Source organism: Anopheles arabiensis, chromosome 2 (assembly GCF_016920715.1).
Source record: "Anopheles arabiensis isolate DONGOLA chromosome 2, AaraD3, whole genome shotgun sequence".
Lineage (NCBI taxonomy): Eukaryota > Metazoa > Arthropoda > Insecta > Diptera > Culicidae > Anopheles > Anopheles arabiensis.
The window spans coordinates 71,948,917-71,963,968 of record NC_053517.1 but is presented as its reverse complement, the minus strand read 5'-3'; the positions used below and the strand labels follow the sequence as shown (position 1 = coordinate 71,963,968).

The 15,052-nt window shown below is 41.2% G+C and overlaps 1 protein-coding gene and 1 long non-coding RNA gene across 4 annotated transcripts; one reads left to right on the top strand and one right to left on the bottom strand.

Annotated features, from left to right (window-relative positions):
- Positions 1 to 857: 857 nt before the first annotated feature.
- On the top strand, positions 858 to 10,238 carry LOC120897956 (E3 SUMO-protein ligase PIAS2). 3 transcript variants are annotated; one of them, XM_040303208.1, is made up of 11 exons: positions 858 to 1,125; positions 2,280 to 2,443; positions 2,536 to 3,166; positions 3,254 to 3,494; positions 3,573 to 3,678; positions 3,757 to 3,885; positions 3,975 to 4,138; positions 5,001 to 5,095; positions 5,178 to 5,358; positions 7,844 to 7,924; positions 8,766 to 10,238. In XM_040303208.1, the coding sequence occupies exons 1-11, from the start codon at positions 1,084 to 1,086 to the stop codon at positions 8,897 to 8,899; spliced, it is 1,968 nt and encodes a 655-aa protein (XP_040159142.1). In that variant the 5' UTR covers positions 858 to 1,083; the 3' UTR covers positions 8,900 to 10,238. The 3 variants fall into 3 exon arrangements, with proteins under 3 accessions (XP_040159142.1, XP_040159144.1, XP_040159143.1); XM_040303209.1 differs by lacking the exon at positions 858 to 1,125 and adding an exon at positions 2,004 to 2,131; XM_040303210.1 differs by lacking the exons at positions 7,844 to 7,924; positions 8,766 to 10,238 and adding an exon at positions 7,112 to 7,511.
- A 2,057-nt stretch (positions 10,239 to 12,295) lies between these two features.
- Positions 12,296 to 15,026, bottom strand: LOC120897363. Its single transcript, XR_005738523.1, has 3 exons — positions 14,846 to 15,026; positions 14,717 to 14,781; positions 12,296 to 12,380 (listed from the first exon to the last, which is right to left on the bottom strand). It is a non-coding gene; the product is annotated as an uncharacterized LOC120897363 (long non-coding RNA).
- Positions 15,027 to 15,052: the final 26 nt, after the last annotated feature.

The window sequence follows — 15,052 nt, the reverse complement described above, 5'->3', positions numbered from 1 at the left end:
TTATAATCACATCAGAACCTATAAATAAGAGGCATTATTGCTGTTTGTTGATGTTTTTCTTTGTAAAATGTGTTGACATATCCATGCAGAACGCAGCGAACAGATACCAGCGTGCGTCACGCAATGCGTTGCGATACGCTGCGTCGAAACAAGTACCAAGCCCTAATGGTCGTTGGTGTTGATACCCACGTATCTGACCACACGACCATTCATATGGGTTTTTGCTCAGAAAGTTAAAAGGCTATATAGGTCATGATAAGATGAAACTTGTCGAAACACATTGCAAGAAAAGGATAGCAATATAATGATGAGTTGTACGCCATCTATTGATCAAACCAATGAAGCTGTGGAGCTTTCATTTTTTTTCTATGGATATTCAATTTTCCAGTCGTTTAAGCTTAATCTGTGGCGCTTGGGATGAGTAGGTGCGAGAAAGTATAAGCGACTCCGACCCGTTGTTGCAGCGAGTTCGGGTCGAGTATTGAACCTGCATTGATCCGACTCGACTCGAACTCACTGCACCAACGGGTCGGAGTCGCTTATGCTTTCTTTTACCTAACGGAATCGTTACACCTACTGAACCTTCTTGTAACTTTCGGGTCGACCCGAACGACTCCGGGTCGCTTACGGAGCAATCCGGTAGGTTCGGGTCGAAAATCGCAAATAACTAGTCTGAGCCGTGCCCACCTTTGGAGCCGTTTTGTCCATCACTAGTTTGCGGCCTCACAAAAAAAAAACCGCGAGCATATTCACCTACAGACCATATTAGAAAAGGACAGAAAGCACAAAAAAAAACATACACTTCTTTAGATACCTTGTTTGCCTTTCCAACTGCCAGATGTCATATTACAGTGTGTGTATGTGTGTGGGTATGTGTGCGTGCGTGTATGTCTGAGCGTAATTGTTCTGTCTTGTGAGTGTGCAGAGAAATTCTGTGAAGTTTTCCGCTTCATTTGTGTGGTTTTCAAGTTGCAAGTGAAAAGAAATCAATCGAAAAGCGATTCGCCGGAATCTGAATCGATGTAACTTCGAGGAATTATCTTCCGTCGCGCATGCACATTCCACTACAGCAGTCGCTAGAAGATGAGAAAGACGCGGCAAGCCGCTGAATTTACTGAGCTCAAGGTATGTGTCCTGGCAGGTTTCCACATCCCGTGCAATATTGGTGCGCGATTCCGTGGATGGCAAGGATCTTGAGTATCATCTGCCCGCGACTTTGGGCGGCAAAGGACGCTTTTTTGCTACTAATCATTTGTATAGGACGCCTTCCACCCAGTAGAGTAAAATAAGTATGTGTTGTTTACCTGTCCACGGCTGCTATTTTTTAGTTCTGGAAAAGTGCTGCCTAATAGTGCTGTGCTTAAAATTGGTACTGGAGAGTTTTGCTCGTCCCTAAAACTATCCTGCAAAACTCCGTGATATTAAAGGGGAGGATGTAGAAAGTGGCAGTGAATGAAATAAATATGAAGGGATATCATGAGGAGGATTGCAGAGTAGAACAGAAACATTTTTTTTCATTGATGCTTACACAGCGTGTACATGCTTATAAAAGTGATCCCAATATAGTTTTCACGAATATCTTCGAAACGTTTTTTGCTTTTTCAATTCCACTACAAGAGAAATCAAACCACACGTTTAACCCAGCCAGCGAAAGGCGGCAGATGTGTGCGGGTGTGTGAGTGTTTGTCAGCGCATACAGCACACTCGGTGTGTTTGTGTGTGCGCTAGTTTCTATTGTGTGGTGTGTATACCCCTGAAACCATGTTTCGTTTTGGTGGATAAGCATTTCTGCATTTAGCACGGGTAGCACGCGGGGCTACGACCGTACAGCTTGCGGATAAAGTATTTTTCATATTCATATTCAGAAATTCAAGCCCCACGTGTGGCGTAGATGTGTAAACCTGTGGAGAAACAGGAATGCGAGACACAGACCAGGAACGAGAATTGTTCCGGTGGTTCTGCCGCTAGCGAGTATGTACAATTCTCAGAACACACCGCACACGGTGTCTGGAAACGCGAATCCAACCAAAGACCTGATGCAAATAGGGAACAGGCAGCCCCTCACTTGCGCGCCGGGTGTCGAAAGAGAAACAGTAGCGTGCTGAGTGACAAACAAATGACACAAAATCAGGTCCCTTTTGCTGAGCTTCCAATAAGCTTTAAGCGACGAGTTATCACGCGTTGTACAATATTCGAACCTGAACCGGTGTGTGGGATTCTTCTTTAATTAATATGTGTATGCGCGCACGTGTATGTGTGTGTGTGTTTTGTATTTTCAGGAATTGGTAAATCAACTACGAGTGTGCGATTTACAGCAATTGCTTGGCGAACACAACATCAGTCGAAGTGGTCGCAAATCGGATCTAGTTGATCGTGCTCTGAATCTAGTTCGGCAGAACGTTCAAGTACTGAAGCATCGAGTGCGTGAATTGCATCGAAAGGCGTACGTTTGCTTTATACGATTATTGTTGTTGTTGTTGTTGTTGGTGATGTGCAGCTTATCTAACCGAACTATCGTGTACCTGGTCGTTTCAGTCAGCAGGAGGCCCAGGAACTATTGACGTCGTCCACGACCAGCACATCAGGCAGTGGTGCGGGCGACCAGTCGCTGCTGCCACAGGTCGTGCTACAGCCGGTCGAAACCAACCCGCTCGCCGTACAGTCGCTGCTAGCGTCCGGCGGACATATTGCCGGTGGTGCCAACAACGGTACCGTTGTGAGCCACAGCACGACGACCAGTGCGCGCACCGGTACGGCCATGTATCAGCAACAGTACGCGAACGCCGTCCAGACCGACAACCGTGTTGGGCAGGTGCATGCCAACGGCAGCATGGCCGTGCCCGGGTATGGCGACTACCCGATACATCCCGATGTGCAACTGAAAAAGCTGGCCTTTTTCGACGTTATGGCCACCCTGCTGAAGCCGGCCACGCTGGTACCGAGCAACACTGCCCAGCGGGTGCAGGAAGGTTCCTACTTCTTTCATCTGACGCCGCAGCAGGCGAACGAAATTGCGCTGAACCGTGACATCAGCAATTCCGCCAAAATAGAGCATAACGTGCAGGTTCAGCTTAGATTTTGTCTGCTGGAAACAACCTGCGAGCAGGACGATCACTTTCCGCCCAACATTGTGTTGAAGGTGAACAACAAACTGTGCCCGTTGCCGGTAAGATCGCAAGCGCCATCAAGGGCTTTCATGTGTGTGTGTATGTGTTTTTTAATGTATTTTATGTATAATTGTTTTTCTTTTTAGAATCCAATTCCCACCAACAAGCCAGGGGTGGAACCAAAAAGACCACCCCGACCGGTCAACATAACAGCGCAGGTGAAGCTATCGCCGACGGTGGCCAACCACATCTCTGTATCCTGGTGCACGGAGTACAACCGCGGATATGCAGTAGCATGCTACTTAGTGCGCAAGCTGTCGTCGGCTCAACTCTTACAAAGGCTGAAAACTAAAGGCGTCAAAGCGGCTGATTACACTCGAGCATTAAGTATGCGGCCTGGTTTTTGTTTTTTTTTTTTGTGTTTGGTGCCGAACATAATGTTATGCATTTTTGTTTTAATTTCAGTTAAAGAAAAGCTGAATGAAGATGCTGATTGTGAAATTGCAACCACTATGCTAAAAGTGTCGTTAATTTGCCCATTGGGAAAGATGCGCATGACCACACCTTGCCGGTCAGTAACAACCGATCCGTTGATAAAACCAGCAAGTTGCCGGGCTCTAACGTGTTTATCTTTTTCTCTCTATCTCAGCTCATCGACGTGCTCCCATCTACAGTGTTTCGATGCGTCGTTATATCTGCAAATGAATGAGCGTAAGCCAACATGGAACTGTCCCGTGTGTGATAAACCGGCGGTATACAACAATCTTGTTATCGATGGGTAAGTAGTACAGTTTTTTTTGCACAATTGCAAACGATTGCTTCTTTGTATGCGTAAACGATAATGTATGCTTTTAATGTCCATAACAGCTACTTCCAAGAGGTATTGGTTTCGACAAAACTATCGAGCGAAGATACCGAAATCCAGCTCCACAAAGACGGTTCCTGGAGCACGCGAGTTAAGCTAAACGATTCTGATGATGGATCGCCTAGTAAAGCGGTGCAAAAGGTCGAAGTTATATCGGATGACATTGGTAAGCCTTGTGAATACGATAGTATAGATTAGTGATGGGAAAATGTAGTTTTTGTCGGAATCGATTCCGGCTAGCTCCGCAGTTTTCTGGAATCGATTCCGGATAGAAGGTCCGGAATCAGTTTCCGGAATCGATTCCGGAATCGGCTCCGGAATCGGAATCGACTCCGGAATTGGTTCCGGAATCGACTCCGGAATCGGAATCGGCTCCAGAATTGATTTCGGAATCGGCTCCGGAATCGGAATCGCTTCCGGAATCGGAATCGCCTCCGGAATCGGCTCCAGAATTGATTCCGGAATCGGCTCCGGAATCGGATTTGGTTCCGGAATCGAAGTCGGCTCTCGAGTCGAAAATGGCTCATAAATTAGAATCGGCTACCAATCGGCATCGCCATAAAAATAGGCGTTTGGGTCCAATCATACTACGTATTGATAACTGCAAAAATCCAAATTTACTTGTAAAAGATCCATTCTCATGGAGATTCCCGAACTGATTTCGCTCCGGAGTCCGCTCGGCTCCGAAGCCAACTCCGGAATCGCCTCTGGAATCGGCTCTGGAATCGGCTCCGGAATCAGCTCCGGAATCGGCTCCCGAATTGGCTCCGGAATCGGCTCCGGAATCGACTCCGGAATCGGAATCGATTCCAGCATCGGAATCGGCTCCGGAATTGATTCCGAACACGGAATCGGAATCGGGTAGGTCCGATTCCGAGCTCCCACCACTAGTATAGATTGCTTGTTGGATCTTCGGATCACTGAAACACATCGCATCTCGTTCGGTTGACCGTCAAACATTATTTCAGAATATTTTCATCATTTTATCGTCACTACTATCTGTTATTAATATAATTTATTTTTTGTAGAAGTAATAACGACGGATCCACCAAAACCGATTGTATCTCAGACTTCCGTCATCTCGACAAACGAACCAACGTCTACGACTACCTCCAGCGAAACGGTAAATATAATCACAAAATGGTTAACAGAGAAGACAGCAACGGTATGTGACAAACTGTATGTCTTTCTTTATTGCACAAAAGGTGGATTTGACGCTCAGCGACTCTGACGACGATGCTCCTGCCAAGCGAAAGAAAATCAGCGCCCGCACAAACGGTACTGGAAGTTCGAATAATCCTACATCCTCGTCTTCCTCCTCCTCGACTTCTGCGGCAGGTAGCTCGTCCACTAGCGCCGGGGCCGTAACTCGCTCTAAAGTGAACGGTAAGTTCTAAAAATGCATAAAACGTACGCTTTATTATACTAATACATTCAGGGGCAATAAATATTGTGTAGGGCGTGTAGGATATTGTATTTTTAAGGCCATTACACTGTTATGTAGTGATAAGACGAACAATTATGCATGTTTTTTGTTGTTGTTACAATCGCTTGCGATAACAACGATCGATTGATTTTTAGGCTATTGATTGGCAAAGTCATGGGTTCAAGGCCCAAATGGACCGTGCCCCAAGGACTGACTATCCTGCTATGGGTAATCAATAAGTCATTGAAAGCCAAGAAGCCCATCAATGGTATAGGCAGGCTTTGACCCCAACAACGGTTATTGTGTCAAAGAAGAAGAATACGATCGGCAAAGTGTACGATTCGCGATCAGCATGTGCCCCTTTGTTGTGCCCCCAGCATGTGCCTAGATCAGGGGTCTCCAAACTTTTCACTTCGCGGGCCGCATAGCTTTACAAATGTCGGTTTTGAGGGCCATTGTAATTGTGATTAAAATAATCAAACTAATATAATGTGTGTTTAAGTCTTCATAAAGTTATCACGGGCCGCGTTATAGGCTTTATAAAGTTTTCACGGGCATGCGGCCCGCGGGCCGTAGTTTGGAGACCCCTGGCCTAGATAATTACTCTTTTTCCCTTGATATTTTCAGCATAGAACTTTCACACATTCTTATGCTCTTGGTCTATCAATTTGGCACTACACGTAGAATTCTAGAAAACTCTCTCGTAGATCGATCATTTTAATAGTGTTCATTTCGGTTGCAAAGAATGCGTACCTCTGTATGTACGGCATAATTTTCTTTTTAACCAGCGCCGAGAACGAACAAACGCGTCTAACGATTGTCGTATTTTAATCACATTTGTATTGTAATTATTTTGATAAACACGAGTTTGGGTTGATTATGTTGCAGCGTTTGTATTATTATTTGTTTGTATTTAATTTTGATATACTTGTCGTATCTCATACATGATAATCAGATTCTTAACACATCGGACAATGAGGTCGTTTCTGAATGGCTGTTGTCGGTAGGCATCTAAAAGGCCGGACGGGATTGATTACCAGTTGAGATCATGCATCTCAAGAGATTAATAAGTCTCCAAAGATTCAGGTTCAGAGCTTGAGTTTCTTATTATTCTTCTTCGTGGCGTAGGCCAGCCTACACTGGGTTGCTTGAACCCACGACGTGCATGTTGTTCAGTCGTGCGAGTTAACCAATATATCATGGGAACGTGCAAATTCAATATTTTTAAAACCATACTCCTCTAGAGGTTATGAATTAATTTCTACAGATTTTTTTTTGAGATTCATGAATCTTTAGGATTCGAGATTCGAATCACTCATCGCTGAAGATTCATATGAATGAATCTCAACGAAAGATTCATAAACCCAACACTAGTTGGTTTTACCACATTTTGCACTGCAATTCGATGTTTCAAACTGTGTTGTCTTAATATGAAGAAGAGGCAATATTGTAATTGTAATCAAGATTTTACTGTATGTGGCAGGTGAACCCTAGCAGATCTGTGAGGCTCTTTTTCTAAGTTTTTTTTTATTTGGATCTATGTGTCAGGAACCACACATACACACAAAACACACACACACACGCACGCACACAACCAGAAATCAAAGAAATCCGTCCGACTCGTGCCAAATTGTTGCGTTTGCCTAATTGTCGATTATTTCTTCATCTTTTTTCTCTTTTTGCATTCCTTTGCCACTGCTCTCCCAAACTCAGATAAACAACAACCCGTGGAAAGTGAGAGCGTTGTCATCAGTGAGGAAATAATAGATAATGATGAAGAAAATTCATAAAACACAGGGGCATTGATAACTATTCTTTAGTAAGGCATTTATCCTACAGACGTGCAAAGAAATATGCTTTAACCCATAGGGTAAGGCAACGCTAAGGGATGCGACTCGTAAAATGATAAACCAGCTCATTTGAAAAGTGAGAACAGAATTAAGATTCACTAGTCATGGTAAAGGTACAGAGCAGCATTGTGAATTATTCGAATGTAAAAAATAATCGAAAAGAGATATAATTGTGCTGTGTGATGTACAACAGTCTTTAAAAAATCGAATCAATAAATTTGCAAATGTAAAACATTAGATAATGATGGGGCTAACACCACAAATCGATTATTATATTTCATTCTTGAAAATATATTATTATATGTGCAGAATATGAGGGGTGTAATTTATTGTGGAAATGGATAAAAAAAAAGAATAAACTTGGAAATCAAATAACGTATTTAAGAATAAAAATCATAAAAATGTCGCAACCTGCACATACATACACGATTGGATTAGTTTATTTCATACATGCAGTTCTGATGTAATTATTAAGATATATAAGGTATTAATAGTCTAATAATACTTTATTGTATTCAGCTTCGTTTGGTTGTAAGTTGTAGTTGGATATCCATTCATAGTATTTTTTTCTTTCTATTTTTATAAATGATTGCAGAAGATCCTTCATCGTCAGTAATAATGCTCGACTCTCCCTCGCCGCCATCAACACCTAACCCACCGCACAACGGAAGTAACGGTATGCTATAATATGTACAAGAGCAAACTGACATGTTCCCATACTTTAGTAGAGAAGTTCTCCAAAGAGTATAATAACGGTTTTTCAAAATTTTCCAACAAAATAACTGACATGACAATGATGACCATAACATCGCATACAGAAACAATTATTGATATCTTCGTAGAGAAGTACATACGATCCACTATCAGAAATATTAAATAGCCTTTGATGACAGAAGCTTGTTTTTTTTTCTTTCTATAAATCGCTTATTTACAAAACTATTTTGTGATATATTACTTCATTTTCAATCATCTCAACATAGCTGCATTACTATTATTATACAGTTGCTTTTTGCTGCATTACTATTACTATTATTACTGTTACAGTTGCGACCGGGTGGAATATGATTATTGTAACTTGGTAAATCGTCAATCAGGCTGTTCTGTTCCCGTTGAAGTAAATAAATGATAAAGTAAATTAGTCATTTAATCGTAATAATAACAATACTCTTATTATTATTATCATTATTATTATTATTATTTCATTATTATTATTAAAGTAATAATAATCGAGAAAATCGAAATCTCAAACAGTTTGAGCAAAAAAATATTTAAATTGTCAATTACTTTGCTAATCGAATTCAAAGGTAATGGCATGTTGCAACTTCAAGAAGTGTTGAAATTCATTGACCATCCCGCAACGTAGTGTTAGTGTAGGGGATATGGCATGGTATCCATTCCATCCTAAACGCAGACTCGACTTATGATGTGAATTGACTGTTTTGGCTGAACTTCTCAATGTAATTTTTCTATTTGTATTGAACGATGCAAATTGAGTGGCGTCTTCTTTTGTTTGTTAGATGTGTCTTCAACCACGACTCCATCGCTGGCGGCATTTCACTACCATCAACAACAAGAATCTCCTGGTGGAAGCGGCGGTTCAAATGAGCAAATGACCAATTTCCAAATCAACCCACTTGCATTGCACCGATAATAATCCATCCCTCATCGAATAGACATCTTCACCAAAAATCGCCCGAATATAGCGGAAACAGTCGAGGAAGAGCGGCAACCAATTCCAATATTTTTATTCAAAATTTAACCTTGTACCACGTGCAGCCAATCAAGTGCATATTCATATATTAACAGTATACTAATCAAGTTGCATATAACAGTGAAGTTGCAACTTGATTAGTATACTCTAATACACACCCCAGGACTAGGTTTTTTTTTTTATTTGCCGGATTAGGTTTAACATCTTACGTTTAGGTCTCTTAATGTTTGTGCAAAAGGCGTCGGTCGAAAAAAAGCTATTTATTTAGCGGTCGAGGCAACAAACTAATTGAAAGGAGGAACTAGGTGCTTCTCCGCCTGGGCTGCAGTTGGGAAGACATAATTTTTTCTTGAAATCGTCGATAATTGCTAGCCTATAGAAGCTGAATAACTTGATGTTGTTTTACTTTGGTTCTGCTACAGTTCAGTGTATGAAGTTTTCAGTTTTGTTTTGTGTTTTGGTTTGTAATTTCTGTTTGATTGCTCTTTTTTAATGAATCGATCATGTTAGCAATCATTTCATGCTGAATTTGTGCTGCAGTGAATGGTGAACAGCCAATATTTGGAAGAGTTTCTACAACTATCGTAATGGACCGGAGCTATATTTATGTAATAAAAAAAAACCTCTATACATCCATGCAATCAGATACCATAGCCGAAAACTGACCGTAGTAGCGGTGCGCGTTTAAGTGATTCAATGGGATGTGCGAATGTGGTGGTGTGGTCAATTGGAATTGGGTAAGAATGTGAATAGATATTCAGGAGATTTTCTTTTAACAAATGCAGCAAAAACTCACTTTCCATTCAGAGAAAAATGATTACAAACTGTCGTTGAAAGAGGAGAATGGTGATGCGCTGATTATAATAAGGTTTTTGAACGGTAAATGCCTTAATCATCGATCAACTGGTTCTTATCGACGACTCATGTCATAGAGGGAAGGAACTGATTATATACTAGAGTAAGTTTATGGAAAAGTAATTATCCTTATACACCATTTCTATGGTAGTCCCCCAAAAGTTCAAGCAGTATGTTGAAACAGATATTTAACTTATGACTTTTTTTTTTTGGTAAAATAGTGAGCACTATTATGTGCATTTTTTTTTGCTGGACATTATTAAAGAGCACTTGTCGTTTACGCGAACATTGCCATGAATTTACCCGACACACAACCGTAGACGTTTATTTCTAACAGAGTACGACTCTCTCAACTTTTATCGTTTTTTATGTATATGTAAAAACTTGTAATTTGACATGAAAAATACATGAATTGAAATACGAATATGTATTCTTTTTTATATAATATAATCTGTTTCCATTATTTATGTATAATTGTTATGTTTATTACTTCTGGGTGAGTATATTCTTACATAACTTAGAATTATCGGCGAATAATCCGGTTCGATAACCGATATAATCTCACATTGGTATAGTTTCTCCCGATCAGATATGTTCTGGATTCTGGATTTCCCACACATGCAGGACTAATGTTTCTTTCGCTGAGTCAAGTTAAGGGTCATCCAAGAACTACGTAACACAAAACATAATCTTGTATCCCTCTTTCCCTCCTTATGTTATTCAATTTCATCTAATTCAAGCTATATTATAACCTTGCCATTTCTAAGGAAAAGATCAGTACAACTTTAACAAATTTATTAATTCTAATGACCTTACATCGGTCGTCAACTAGCACAACTTAACAACATGCCCGTCAACATAAAGCCTGGCATCTACCGTGCTATTCGGAGATGAGCTTTTTTAATTCCCTATTTAAAATCTTGATCGTGTTTCGTACTTGAAGAGTGAATGAAAGTAATGCCTTTGTAGTCTTGTAGTGGAACCAAAGATATGTTGATAATAATAAATCGCATTTTAAATATTTAAACTAAACATTTTTTTTTATTCGGGAGGGACCGGCTTCGTCCATAATGGGCTAACTATGTTTAATTTTTTAAATTAATAAGGATATTTATTTTTTTACTAATACCAATTCTTAAACTAAATGATACATTACACCATTCATTGTTCAAATCGTTCTTATTGCGGTTGCAATACAGTCGAATGTCACTAGTATTTAGATGCGTTATTGATTGAATGGCACCTACATAGTTGGATTGTATGTCTCGAGTTGGAGCTTGAACTTGGAGCATGGTCGAGCTTGGACAGAACACACACACTTACATTTTGAAGATGGTGCTCGTCGAGCTATTAATCCTTACAATATATCTCCGACTGGATTGGAAAGTTTTCTGAATGATTTTCCCTGTATCCTTTCTATTCGTCATATCCTAAATCCGTAAAACAACCCATCTATCAAGTGCGAATTCCCTGCCAACTCTATTTGCTCATTCACGCTTCATAAAATCATAAGCCTTACTGATTAACATTTATATATATTTTTGAATAAATCATTTGGAATAAGATTAAAAAGCGTGATTTTTTGTCATGGAACATGTTTGCATATTTACTTGAAACTCTTCTATATTTTTCCAACAACAATACGGTCGGGTAAAAAGAACAATAATAAATATTTTTCCAACGATACAAGGTTTTGCGATAGCACTCAAGACTGCGGGACAATTTGATGAAACGGCAGGAGTCAATCGCAAGACTACGGAACGAAACGTGAAAACGTTGACAATACCGGGATCTGTAAAATTTGTATCGCATGACTGCGGCACACTTTTTCGGGCACACTATCGCACCCCAGCGACATATGGCTTGACAGCCTGGATTTTGAAATTTCAAATTTTATGTTTTAAGAGTGTGCATCATTTATTGATTTGCTTACATATAAATAAAAGGGCACTACAGATTACTTTTCCAAGCCCCAAACAGTGGGTGCTCAAAATAAAAATGTATGCTGTCAAATTATATGTCCCTGGGGTGCGATAGTGTGCTCGAAAAAGTGTGCCTCAGTTTTGCAATATAAATGTTGGGGGTTGTCTGACCCACACTACCTCGATCACGCGTGCCTCATTCGCTCTAGTGTAAATGGACCATACGCGCTGGAATAACAACTGCGCCCGCATGAACGAAGCAGCAGCTGCCCGTAGACCAAAAACCGGTTTTCGCGAGCTAGCCAACGCTCCAAATCGGTGCAATTTTCCCTCGCTGGCGATGCTTTTTGTAAGTCGTTGCGACGGTTTATGTCGTTTCGAACGTGGGTTTTTGAGGGTTCAAGATGACAGCCAAAAAGCTCGCGGTGATGGTGCGGTGATGGGCAAAATTAAATGGATGAAAAAATAAATACACTCCACTATCTCCCATCCTCATTGACCTCACGGGGTCTTACATTTCATGTTTGTGCCATATTAGCATCTGCGCTGTGCCGTCTCACTTGCTCATACATGTTCCGCTATTGCATCAGCTGATCCGGTGGTGGCTTTTTATGTTCAGTCTTCATTTGCGGGTGATCTTGACGCTGAGGGAATCGGGGAAAGCCGGTATTGAACTTTTAACGATGATTTTATTTATGTATTTATTAGGAAGGCATTCGCGTGCTTTGCCGTTTGATGGTTACGAAGCTATATCGAACAAGCATAAGTGTAAATGGAACTCAAATAAATAAAAAAATGAACATGTTTCGTGCATGATCATCATACTCCACTCCATGTATGAATGTAATACGTGATATTTCAATACATGTAATAGGTTCCGGATTTTTTCCGTACCAAGGTTCTGGAAGATTTTCCCACTTCAGTCGGTAATTCTTTTTGCTCTTCCAAGACTACAGGCAACACTGCCATGCTTTGCATTTCCGGTGGCAATATCATTTTCCGAGACATGTTATATTTTACTGTTTGTTATATATTTCAATTTAAATTGCAAGCACGAATTTCCTCTTGAAAAGAAGGTATACAAGAGGATCAAGAGTAAAGATCATTGAGAAATCTTCCTCTTTTTTTCCTCTTCCTTTCGTGGCCTATTCACCGTTGAGCACGCCGTGTTTACATGGCCAAGAAGAGTGTCAACCGTTCTCCAGTTTGTTGGCTGCCTCCTTCCACCCCTGACTGTACCACCCACTTAGTCCAACCGCCGAGTTCACTTCGTGACCCACAACTAGTTTTAACATATCAAATGCTCTGGACATGTTAAAACTTGTGGACAAACGATTCATTTTCCGGAGTCGGGTCGAATCCATCCAGTAGGTGCAGCAGGTGAGGAAGGGTCGGAGTCAGAATCAGCGAGTGCGTGTCGATTGGTGCATGAAAGCATAAGCGACTTTGCCACATTAGTGCAGCGAGTCGGGTCAGCTCTTGAAACTACTTTGGTCCGATCAGATTCAAACTCGCTGCCCCAAGGAGTCTGCATTCCTTATGTTTTTTTGCACCTGCTGAACCTACTGGTACCTTTCGGGTCGACCCGAAAGACTCCGGGTCGCTTATGGATGGCTCCAGTCCGGGAAGTCGACCCGCACGACTCGCACATCTCTGGTTCAAACAACACGTCCTCTGGTCCATCTTAGACGGTATACACGAACATTACATGTGGAGGAGCGGAATGAACCAAACGCTTGCTAAAATTAACGGCGATTCGGACATCACAACGAGGGTGATGCCAGTAGGCCGTACATCACGTCGCACTTAAGCACCTTTTTGACAAAGCATCTGTCCGGAGTTCTCATAGCATGTTTTTTCTACCCACGGATTCTTCAAAGGGATTTGACATGGCGGTTTGCTCGATAATGTTGTATCGAAAAAAATATAAACCATTGAAGGATAGAAATGGATATTTTGACGGTTTTTCCAGTAGTTGAACAGCGAACGCATGCATTGTCAAAAGGGTGCTTGAATGCCACATGACGTTAAGCACTGTGCGCAGAATCGCACAGCAAGCTCGTGGGTTGAATTTGGTGGAACAGCAACACTTGAATATCGCGAACAGATGAGCTCAACCGTAAGCAGTTCATTTAAAAAGAAGATAAGGCAAATATTTAACAAAAAGCATGCACATATCTATATGTAATGACGTTTCACTTCACGGAACACAGAGTGCAGCCCTTACCAAACATATCGGAAACTACACAAGCGCCACAGATTAAGCTTAAACGACTGAAAAATCAAATATCCATAGAAAAAAAAACGAAAGCTCCATAACTTTATTGGTTTGCTCAATAGATGGCGTATTACAACTCATCATTATATTGCTATCCTTTTCTTGCAATGTGTTTCGACAAGTTTCATTTTATCATGACCTATATAGCCTTCTAACTTTCCGAGCAAAATCTATATGAATGGTCGTGTGGTCAGATACATGGGTATCAACACCAACGACCATTACTCTAATCTCACTTGCTTCAGTGCTGGTGGTGTACATTGGAGTTTAGTATTTAAACAATATCGTATCGCCGTTCTAGTTCTAGCGATGCATAACTTCAATGCAAAACCATACAACAGTACAGAGGGAATGAGAAAGCTCTCCAAGCGAGGAAGCTCCCACTGGTTGAGTATCCCACAAACAGGCGCCGCCAGCTTTTTGCTATTTTTAGAATGCATGAGTCGTTTGCCGTCTGCTAAACGAAGTCTTTCTATATTCCGTTTAGGATGAGAGCTTATCTCGTTTAGAACCCGTTTAGTGGTCGTTAAGTGGATTTGTGGCACTTGGGCACCCATATTCTCCTGGCACACCAAAATCTCTTTTAGGTGGTGCCGCAGCGCCTGATTTGTTCCACCACACAGTAGACAATACGGGTGGAATAACAAATAAACACATCCGGATAAGCGTACCATGTAACACTACCGATCCAATACAACATACCTGCCTCTTCCAAAACATCTCCTACAGTGGGGCACTCTTGTCGCACAGCATCATATTTTGTGTGTCTGAAAGGTGAAGAATAGCACCCGTTGTTAATCTGATACTTAAGCATTTCGTAACAAAACTTACATGGCGCCGGATGTAACATCCCTGGTCACATTCTTGCGGTGCTGCGGACGTGCGGCCGCCTTAAACGGCGTTGCGCAGCATTCCTACGGTCCTTACTCATTAATTTTAGTAACATTTGCACTAAATTGCAATTAATTTCAATACAAATTATCAACAAAATTGTGCATTTCTAGTTCACATCGCCGCCGAGTTTGTTTACGTTTTTTC

What these genes read in the sequence shown, in the direction of transcription:
- LOC120897956 (XM_040303208.1), top strand. Translation starts at nt 1,084, where the DNA reads ATGAGAAAGACGCGGCAAGCCGCTGAATTTACTGAGCTCAAG. An exon ending in TGATTACACTCGAGCATTAA is followed by an intron (nt 3,495 to 3,572) that starts GTATGCGGCCTG and finishes TTTTAATTTCAG; the next exon opens with TTAAAGAAAAGCTGAATGAA. An exon ending in CGCATGACCACACCTTGCCG is followed by an intron (nt 3,679 to 3,756) that starts GTCAGTAACAAC and finishes TCTCTATCTCAG; the next exon opens with CTCATCGACGTGCTCCCATC.